This window comes from Nestor notabilis, unplaced genomic scaffold, assembly GCF_000696875.1.
Source record: "Nestor notabilis isolate BGI_N333 unplaced genomic scaffold, ASM69687v1 scaffold13379, whole genome shotgun sequence".
Taxonomy (NCBI): Eukaryota; Metazoa; Chordata; class Aves; order Psittaciformes; family Psittacidae; genus Nestor; species Nestor notabilis.
In genome coordinates, this window is record NW_009942444.1 from 23928 (window position 1) to 35345 (window position 11418).

General features: G+C 35.9%; 1 protein-coding gene across 1 annotated transcript in view; it reads left to right on the plus strand.

The window, feature by feature from the left end:
- ARFIP1 (ADP-ribosylation factor interacting protein 1) overlaps positions 1-11418 on the plus strand; it is a 37384-nt gene that overhangs the window by 20101 nt on the left and 5865 nt on the right. The window contains 3 exon segments of the mRNA XM_010021415.1: positions 2192-2413; positions 5913-6070; positions 9020-9194. Coding sequence (XP_010019717.1) covers positions 2192-2413; positions 5913-6070; positions 9020-9194 — 555 coding nt within the window.

The window sequence follows — 11418 nt, forward strand, 5'->3', positions numbered from 1 at the left end:
CATTTATTTCTGGAACAAATTCAGTAGCATCTGTCTGCCTTTTAAAATAATGCAATTTAAAATATATGTCTTGTAAGTGTAGTTTGGGTTTTGTTTTTTTTTCTTTGGAATAGTTTTTCTTAAACTTTGTCTTGTGTGACTTCTTTCTGAGGAGCGTAGTCTTATTCAGGACAATGTTCTTTAGAACAAAACAAAATGGAGTTCACATATGGAATTCTCTCCGTTTGCTAGTGAGAATATATAGCAACTTGTGGGTCTGTACTAGTCTGCTTAGAATCAGAGTAAATCAAAATAGATAGGTGCATCTTCTTTCTCAATTACTCTTTTCTGTCTCGGTGTTCAACTTCAGCTACATCTCAGTTTAACAAAGCATGCAGCGTAAGTCTTTCCAAGAACTATTTTCTTTCTCAGCACTGCTGCAGTGGTTTAGGTGTTTTGCTGTAGCTTCTGAAGCAAATACTCCTTTGCTGAGAATAATTCTTCCTTTTGTAATTTATTCTTGCTTCCAAAAATTTTGCCTTCCGTGAGTCAGATTTTTCTGTCATATTTCCATAGGGAGGGTTAGGGTATGTGTGTCTCATCTTCTATGGAAAATAGCCTAAATTTGTCTATCAATTCTGTAGTTTCTAGTGAAATGCTTATTTATGCTCTGACCACACTTACTGCTAAGCTGTATTTTGTAAGTTCTCTTGCAGATTTTAGTACTGAAGTTGTGTTCTGTGTTGATGTGATTGGTTATGCTCTCTCAAATTTCTCATTCTTGACAGACAAGATGAGCCATGCTCTTTATTGTTAATTGGTTGAATCTAATGAAGTAGCCGAAATAGTCTGTACCTTGCCATCTAAAGCTTATGATTATGACCAATTTGTTGTGTTTGATCATTCTTGAGCCTTTCATGTGTTTGTGTATTAAATTTAGAAAGGACATAAAAGTTCTAGCAGATCAAATGTGTATCTCCTTTGGATGTAAGTAAAGACTGGATTTAACTAAAGTCCTCAAATTTGGAACTCCTGGGAAGCACAGTGATGGAATATATTAGGGGAATGTGATATAAGACAGTCTTGAGCATTATTTCACCTAACAAAATAGCAGCTTTGCACTTAGGTTAAGCCCCTTCAGAGCAGTTCTGGCATTCACAACTAACTTTGTTTCCTTGTAATTCTGTTTCTAGCAGTAGTTCTTTTTATGTGTGACCTGGTTATCTCTTTGACTCTTGGGACCACAGATTAACTTCAAGTGACTTACTGTAACATAAATATTTCCTGCTTTCCATAGCGAAATTGTATGGCACATCTGCTTTGCAAATGGCTTTTCATATGTCCTAGTCAAGGGAAACCCCAATGTGTATCTCGGGAGGCTCGCTGCCAAGTTGGACTCAAATCTCTGGCAGAGAAGGTGTCACAGATAAGTGGAATGTGGTAGCTGCCTGAGCTGTCCAAGCCATTGGCTGGGTGAAAGTGTCTACAGCCTTGTAAGAGGATGTTTTCTGCTCTCTGTGTTAATGAACTGCAAATCTGCTAAGAATTTGACTTGTGACAGAAAAGAAATACTAAGTCTTTCTGACACAATCAGTTCTGTTTTAAAGATGTGTTAATAATGAGAAATGCATTTTAATAGTTATACATATTTCTCAGTAGGAGTTTCCTGGTCAGCTTTAAAAAGTGTGCTGAAAACCATCACCTCTTTACGTCCCCCTTCTCCCCCCAAGAAAACCCAACAAAATAACATTATTTGAAAATGTAACATGGATTATTTGGAATTGAATGGTTGGTCGAAAGAGTCCAGAATATCACTAACCAGCAATTTTTAAGCAAAACTGGTAATAGTCCCATTAACTGACTTTAATTCAGTGGACTTTGTAGCTTCTTTTAACTTAATGAGATTCACCAAACCTGAAAAGAGATAAATGTTCTTTTACTTGAGAAACAACTAGTTATGCTCTTGATTTGCTAACTTGAATATTCATCTTAGCAGGAGTTGAGACTTGTCCAACTGTTCTTGCTGAGTCCTGATAAACTTCTGAAGAGTGTGTTGTTTTTTCAGTTTGTTGTGCAAACTTATACTGGGAGGGGTGATTGTGAAAGAATTGTGTGTAATTATACATCCCTTGAAGCTGAAAATGGGTGTATGCTGTGTTCTCTTGAATATACTTGATTCTTTATAATTTAATTTTTTTCTTCCCCCCCCCAGTGTACACGGCAGATCATCTCTGAAAAATTGGGTCGTGGCTCAAGAACAGTGGATCTGGAACTAGAAGCTCAAATAGATATATTGAGAGATAACAAAAAGAAATATGAAAATATCTTGAGACTGGCACAGACGCTGTCCACACAGCTTTTCCAGATGGTGCATACCCAAAGGCAACTTGGAGATGCATTTGCTGACCTGAGTTTGAAATCATTGGAACTTCATGTAAGACTTTTATAGTGTTAAAAAATAAAATGGCAGAGCTGAAGATAAGCCTAATTTACTTGTGGAGGTTACATAGTAGTTAGCAGCTACTTTTCTAAACATTATAGTTAACAATATATACATGTTTTTTCTGTTAAAAGCTTATGTAATTCACTTAAGACTATAGAATTATTGAAATTACTCTAGTTCTTTATTGTTTCTTAAATGCCTTTAGTTGATGGTTGGACTCAAGAACTTGGTAACTTTCCTGTGTATAGAAGATGCATTTTACTATTAATTTTGCTTCTAATGAAATGTCATCAGTGTTCCAGAGTGTTACGTCATTTCAATTACAGGATGTCTTTGAGGAATATGCCTGGGAGTAAGTAGAATAGGGCACATTACTTCACTTGTGAACATTGAATGTGAGTAAATTATTTTTCTGTAGCATATTTAAGCATTGAGATTTCATCTCAGAGCCATTTTTTAATCAGAATTTTGCTGCTAATAGGACTAATCTGTATTCATTACATTATTTGGAGCTTCTAAGCAAGAGAGGCAATCTTTAGATATCTATCTGCATTTGGGTTGTTATGATTCCTTGGTTTAGAAGTTTATGTAGCACTGGCGCATTTGTTGCAGATAATAAAACTGTCTGCTGTAAAGAAAGAAGGCAGATGTTGCATACAAAGCATAGTAGCTGGCTTGCTTCTACATTAATTGTTCTGGACTTCCAAAGTTAAAGCAGTTTGATACTGCTACTAATTCTTTGGAAAACCAGTTTTAAGGGGCTTAATGATTCCCTGAAACATAGCTGCTGAAACAGCCCGAATTATCTTTGTGATTATTAAACTTAAAACCACTGTCTATTTTTTCCCTTTTCATGATTGTGCAATCCCATTGAGTTTTAAAGGAGAAGGTGGAGTTCATGCTTGTACAAAGGAGCTTTTACCTGATAGCTAGCTGAAAAAATTTGTGACTTCTGCGCTGGAGTACAGGAATTTTTAATATTAGTCTGACAGATGAAAATCTGTGAGAGTGCTTTTAGCAGCTAAAAAATTAATCTGCTAAAAAGTTTTTAATCATCAGTTGATGTGGGCATGTGGTTTGTGGCAGAACTGAGTGATTATTATGAAGTATGTGCTGAAGCTGGATGTTTTTTCTGAAATTGGGATTAAATCTGGCATCATGCTTTTGTTTAATCAATGTGGGCTGTTTTGGTTTTTTTCCATGAGTAGCTTGTAACTTCTAGTGGGAATACTGTTTTTCCAGGTTCTTTCAGCATCTTGTACTGGTCTTGGAATTTGTTTCACTCATTCATCTCTTGTGTAGATTATTGAATGGGGCTGTTGATGAAAATCAAATAAAGGTTTCTGCTGCTGTAATAAAAGTTATCTAACCTTTGCCTCTCGGAGACTTGCCTGATGTTTGTCTCTCTCCTCTTTGTGTTTCCCCTTTGTTTAATCTGTACTGTATTACCATCTGTAGCCTGGCCTGTTCTTCTCAGATGTTTGGATAGCATTGTTGCCTCTAAAACTTGTGCAAGACTAAAAGTAAAATTTCTGAACAGTTAGTCCGTAATGTATAATGTGGTAATAGTATGTAAGTTTTTTTTAAAACAAATAGAAACCAACCAAACAAAAAAAACTTAAAAAAACCAAAACAAACAAAAATCCAAACCAAAACCAAACCCACACCAATTCTTAATGTAATATTTCTTACTTTATACATGATTACAAAATGAGATCTCTCAGCGATATCTGCAGAGGCATTACTTAATGTGAATGTTTTGCTCTTTCTCTTCTGGATACAAATATAACTCCTAGTTCCAGGCTTGTGTGCCTCTAATTATATAGACAGATGAATTCAGATTTTAATTGACCTGTGCATAGAGTATAAACTGAGTGTAAACTCTTGGTACAGAAAGGATTTCCTGTCTGTTTTGTAAGAGGTATCTGCAGAGAGGTGATGGACATAACTCAAAAGTTTTTATATGAAACTGTACAAACCAGCAGGACAGTTTTGTTGTCTAGTGTGGAGGCTACTGCAGTCCCATCCTTAACCCCCTCCTTTAAATTGGTAATGTTGCTCACTTGGGTCTGCAGTGTGGGAGGACCAGCTGGAAAACTAATTGCAGTCATGCCTGTGGGAGGGAAAAGAGATGGGACTAAACTGCTGAAAAGGATGGTCCTACTGCTTTTGTCTCTGCCTATATCTTCCTCTTTCTTTCCTGTGGTAGCACTTACATTGCCAGCTACGTGGTAACATTAGAACAAAACCAGCTGAAAAAGACTTTTTTTTTTTTTTTTTTTTATTTCAGCAAGATCTGTAGTGATTTGGCTGACTGCTTTTGCCACCCAAGCAAAAAGCAAAGCAAAGGTGACAGATCTTAGTGATATTTAGAGGGTTTAGCTCATGAACACTTGCCCTAAGTTCTCTTCCTTTTTTCTTCTGCTTCAAATTGCCCACTTCCACTAGGCTTCCTGTTCTAGAGGTTTCTTCCCTTACCATTGCCCATTACGCTTACCTTCGTGAGGCTGTTAGTGTTACACAAAATACGTTTAGCTTTGTTGTTCATGTTCTAGACAGATGAAAGGAAACTGGGAGAATAAGGCACTTCTGAGTCAGTTGTTGGCAGTGTGCAAGCCTAAGAAGACCAAGTTCCAAATATGATGAACCTAGTGCAAATATGATGAACCTAGTGTTTTACAGCCATAGCAGCCAGAGATTGTACTCTTGTGAGAACTCCCATCTGCAGAGTATGAAGATGCCATACGGATGACATAAATATAATAATTGGACTCATTTGGCATCTGTGCAATAGGAAAATCTTTGCAGAGTTGGTCAAGACTTACACTGCTGTTAACAAAAAGACATGAACAAACATATCTAAATGTGATTGAAATGCCTTGGAAATAATTTCACCCTTGTCCCTTTGAAATTTATGGCTTAGCTACATCATGATTTTTATTTGCTATTCATTATAATGCGCTGCTCTTCAATTATTTACAGCCTATTAAACTGTGATAGATGTTGGGGTTTTTTTATAATGGTCTTTTCCAGAATGGAAGAACAAAAGTTAATAGCTAATTAATGCAGTATGCCCCTGTGAATTTAGTCGTATTACTGTATTTAATATAGTGGTGTCTCTGTGGGTATTAAAGTATTACCTAACATGGGAGATGCTGGATTAAAACCCTGATGAATTACAGTGTAAAGATTACATTACCATGTACTTTTACGTAACATTCAAGACTTTCAAGTGCAGAAAAATCACATTATAAAATAGGGTTTAACATCATGTGTGGTAACAAAATTGTAAACCAGGGTTTACTGATGTTAGATTTCATAAAAACTGTGAACTGAATATTGTATTGAAATCACATCTGCTTAATCATAACCATACTCTGACAGAAGTGAAGAGACTGCTGTGTCTGTGTGTTTGTGTTTTTTAATGTAGTTGCTGATGTTATGATTTTCAATGATCTACAGTTTTGTTTTCTCTGCTCTTTGTTTATAGGAGGAGTTTGGCTACAATGCAGATACGCAGAAACTTCTAGCTAAAAATGGAGAAACTCTTCTTGGGGCTATTAACTTTTTTATTGCCAGTGTGAATACATTGGTGAACAAAACAATTGAGGATACATTATTGACTGTGAAACAGTATGAAAGTGCCAGGTAGTTATTCTATGTTTAGCTGTTTTCATTACAAACTGATCTTCAGGAAACAACAGACTTTGCATCATCTTAGTCCTTGTATTTGGGTGACTAACCTGTCAGATAAAAACCTTATAATACAGCTCACATATAATTAGGATTTACAGTTAAATGCCTCATTGCACATATCTTCAAATGTTCTGTAAATGTTCTGTTGTAGACTTAATTTTACTTGTTAGCTCTAGGAGTAATTATATCTATTTTAGTCCCACGTGCTAGATTAAGGTGGCTTTCTAAGCAGCATGACCGTGCAAGATTAACCCTTTTATCCAACTGCATTGTAATAGGTAAAATAATCTCTTTGACTGAAAAATGTTTAATCTTGTGCTCGTGTCAATACACAATACGTGCGGTTCACGCTTCAGTTTTATGCAGAAGTTGCAGGCTTGGTCAGAAGAGGGAAAATAAAGAAGAAAATTCTTAGTGAGTGAATAACATGTAGCTGTAGATAATGGGTTTCCTGCTCTGGAGAAGGTCACTTTTGGATGTGGCAAAGTGCTCTAAAGCCTGGGTTTGGACTTGTGGTCCTTTCTGATGCTTGGTTCCATTCTGAGTTTCTTTGACTTAATAGGATGAAACGTGTTGATTTGCTGAAGGTTGTAGTTTATAATATTTTGTGATTTTTCTTTTAAGATAAAAAAATGCCAACTGCATACATTTAAGTTCTCCCCCCCTCTTTTTAATTGTCCTGTTCTAATGCTTATTTATAAGCAGAATAGTAACTTTCTGTTTTGATATTTAGGTAAGCTTCCCAAAGGCATGAGAGGCAGAATTAATATCAATATTATGTATTGATTTTTTTTTTACTAAATATTAAACATATTTAATGTTAAAAAGTAGTAATAAAAAGTGGTTCACACATTTTCCAGATATCCCCTTGAAAATTTATACAAAATACATCAGCTCCAATTGTTCTTGCCAGTCGTTTTCAAAATATGGTTCTTCCCTTCTGAAATACTTTCATTACTTTCCCTTTCTGTTCATCAAAGAAATCAAGTAGTTTGCCATTTCAGTGAGGCAAATAAATTATGCAGGTTCTTCGCTTACGTAGCCAGTCCATCATTTTGCAATGTGAAAATAGGTCATATCTGTGTCTCTTCTTCCTTGTCCCCACTTGTACTTCAGCATTCATCTGTTCCCCTCCTATCAACTACCTATTTGTTACTTTTTTGGAATTAAGTCATAAGCTCTTTAAATAAAGCCTGAATCATAGTGGCAGCAAGAATCAGGAAGAGCCCCTTGAGTAATTATTCCTTCTACCTCTGAAAATGTTGTGTAGTAATTTGGAGCAGTTACACCAACTGAGAAGTTGTTTTTTATAGCCAGTTTTCAATCCTGATTTGCTTCCACTTTTAGAAATGTCTGTGAGAAAGCATATTAGAAAAGCTAGAAATAGGTTGGTTTGTTCCATTAAAGTTGACATGGATTGCATGCCGATATGCCAGGTTCCATTAGCTGAAAGCTGCAAAGAAATATGGAAGGAAGAGTGTGGCTTTGGGCAGGGCTGCCCATGACCTTGGAGTGATTTCTGGCTATTGTCTGTTGCTTTACCTGGTCAAGTGCTAGATGGCTGTGAACAAAGGAGCACATGTTGCATAAGGAGAAGAAGAAAAAGGTTAGAAGCTGTTACTACATTTGTCTCATCCACTTGCAATTATGTTTTAAAACGTAAAAACAGTTTTTATGGCAAGGATCCAGTGTTCCATAGGCTTGTGGGTAACACTGGGAAGCAGAAGATTAATTTAGTGATACAATCTTTAAACTACTAACATTTTCTCACTTAAAAATGCTAGATGTTAATTAATAGAAAGCTAAACTTAAACTTTCTTGGGGAAAAAAAGAAGTTTTTGAAAACCAAACTGAATAATCAAACTGTATCAAAAATACTTTAAAGAAATTTACATTTTTTCCATTAAAATGAGAAGAAGATGTAACTGGTTTATCTCTAGTAATGTAAGTGGCACAGTCTAATATGGAAGCATGTCAAGGAGGTTTTTAACTTTTTAAAGTAAATAGTATATGAAGACTAGCTGGTTCAATTAAAAAATTGACATGTATCTGCAGGCAAGAGCCCATACTATAACATCAATTCTGGTTTTGCTAGCAGTGTCCAGGACAGGTAATCTGGAGAGAGCAAGAGTAAACTAGAAAATACTTTTAAGCTGTCTTACCTAGAAGTGGGATATATACCTTTGGTGCAGAGTTCGCTTAAATACTTATTCGGCTGTTACTCTTTACCTTCTGTCTTTATTTTCCCTTGTCTCTTTTAGTGGTGGTACTGACCTGTAGAGTCTGACTTCCCTAGGAAAATAAGAGGCCCTCAGTAGAGTATAAATAACACATCATCTCTTTGCAACCTGTTTATCTGTAGGGCAGGCAAGTTCTCACAAAACAAATTGTTGAAGAACTATAAAACTGTTCCAGTTAATGCATACAGAGAAGCCTAGAACATGCTGAAAAAGCCTCGGGACAGAGTCTGGTATAAGTGAGCCATTGGTCAAAACATCTGCTTAAAGGGTCTGTCCTGCTCTTGGTGCTTCTCTTGCTCTCAATACAAGCTTTTCACTGTACTAATTCAACAGCAGAAGAATAAGAAATATTTACTAGCTTTATCTGGGTTAGTAAGTTGATATGTTGAGGGAAGACTGACCGCTGAAGCCCGCACAAAACAGAGGGTTGGGAGAATGTGGCCAAGACAGGAACAGAAATGGGAAGGTACTTTTTGAGGCAGCTCTATACAAAAAAAAAAAAGGGGGCGAAAACTTGCCCAGGTTTTTTTATTTCTTCCGTACTTGACTCTTCTGTTCATCTTCTGTTGTACTTGGCCCTATATCTGAGGTCTGTTTTGAGACACTCTGCCTTTAGATTATAATTATTTTTTTTTTTTTACCTCCTCCTCTTTCTTCTCAGGATTGAATATGATGCCTATCGAACAGACCTAGAAGAACTGAATCTTGGTCCTCGTGATGCAAGCACTCTGCCAAAGATTGAGCAATCACAACAACTGTTTCAAGTGCATAAAGAGAAATATGACAAAATGCGTAATGATGTATCTATCAAATTGAAATTTTTGGAAGAAAATAAGGTAAGCTACAGCTTCTCATTATGTGTTTAGGAGTTTTTTTCCTGTAAGCTTCTGCATTTTTGGAAGTGCTTTAGTTGTTAGATCTTAAAGTGTATCTTAATTGGAAAGTAGAATGAGCAAAGAAAATAAGCTGAATCTTCTGAGTTCTTGCTGGAGGACGCATTTTTTGAGCAGACAACTCCAGAAGTCCCTTATCAAGCAGCTCCAGCCACAAATGGCAAACATGGCAGTAAGTTGTTAATATGGGAATTTTAAAGTTTGGAAAAGCATTCTTTTTCTAGTTTATCGCATTTAATGGTTGAATGAGTCATATAACTACTGATTTAAGATTCAGAGTAATACTTAAAATTGGCGACACTGACATGGAGCTCATGCACAGAGAAAGTAAGAGAACTGTGAAGAGGCTTTTTCAAAAGTAAGCTTTCTTTAAACTAATAACTTGAACTAAGCCTGAACTAAGAAATACAACTTTCTACAATTAATGCCTTTATAATTTTAATTCTAAACGGGGCTTTTGAACTGTTGGTTTGAAAGGTTTTCCCATATTTGTGTATTCCAACCATACCATTTCATTTATACCCACTTAATGATAGGATTCTTACCCCTCTTATTCTGTCTACCAGGCAAAAATGGAACACACCTTTAAACTGTGCTTTCTTTGATAGACAAGTCCTTCTAAATTGTTTCTAATTAGAGGTAAAAGTGATGGATTTTCAAGATCTGATTTTTGTTTATACTCTAGTAAGTGAAATGGTTATAGTCATCTGACTATATTTCCTATGTCTTCAGAGGGAGGAAAATATGATCAAAACTTACGTAAAAAAGATGGTAGTTTGTCAGTTTGTCCATGTCTTACAGTGGATGAATATTTTCAGTGTGAGCTAATTCGTATATTTTAGAGATCTGTATGTAGGTAACAACTGTCTGTCAGAGAATACAGCAGTGGCCCCAAATGGCAACAGTAGCAAAACATGCTCCTTGCATGGAACGAGGAAACTTTAAGGGACAATCTCAGGGACAAGCTAAGCCAATTAAAACTGATTACTATTCTGAATTCGTGAATATATTATCACACGCGCAGTTGAATCAGCTCTATAGAATAAAAGGGAACACTCATGAACTGTCAACAGATGAGAAGAAGAAAAAAAGCGGAGAAAATCGACAAACATTTTGGTTTCCAAACCAATGCATGCAAAAAAATGTAGCTGCTGAGCCCTGATACTTCATATGGGCATTTGCATTAGGACCAGGGTCTGGAATCATGTAGCCGACTAAGAGCCGATGAACCAGCTCATTAGATGTTTGAAAACTGACTTTTCATTTATGTTTAATTCAGAACTTGTATCACATTAACTTTCAAATTGAAAAAATCCATATTGAAATTTATTTTCTTGAACAAGCTGAAGTCTAATCTAAATGTTGATATTTATGCTTAAACTAGAAAATGCTCTTAAGAACCAAGTTTTAAATCAGTGCTAGGTAGAAAATGGGTATACCAAAGGTATGTCTTCCTTTCCCTCCTCCCCCCCTGCCTTGTTTTTGCTTTCTACTGAGTACTTTGCTACTCATATAATGTAGTTCTGTTGAAATGGTTTGATTCCTGTACAGGAATTCTGATGTTTAAGTTCAAATTGGTTGAAAATAGCACTTACCCAGCTTCCTCTTGGTTTGCAGTAACTATATGGGAGTCTGATCAGTTTATATTTCTGCAGACAGGAAAGCTTCAGAATGAAAGCATTTTATTTCCAGCTCATATTAAAAAGTTTCCATATTTTTAAAAAAATCTAAAATGATAAATTAGGGAACACTGAATAAGTTGTCTTCGTAGTGACAGTCTTGAAGTAGATCAAGCATCCTGTTAGAAGTCACAACCTACAAATTTTGTTTCTGAAAGAGATTGTTTTTTCCTGCCTTTTCTTTTAGATTAATACAGAGGGGACTTTCACATGCTTAAGCCTTTTTATCACTGGTGCACATTTCTCAGTTTTGACACTAGAGATGTCAAAATATTTACTAAAGGGTGTATGTAATTTTGTTCCCAAATAAGCCATTTAAAGGACTTCCTTTACAGTCACGTACTGGCTTAAATATAGTTGCTGAGAGCTTTACTCAGGTAAGGTTTACTTTGGTGTTTTCTGTTTATTTTATAGGACTCTCCATAGTAAACAGAATTTAATCTTAATCCTAATCGTAAATTTTCATTTCAGGAGCACTTCCCCCCCCC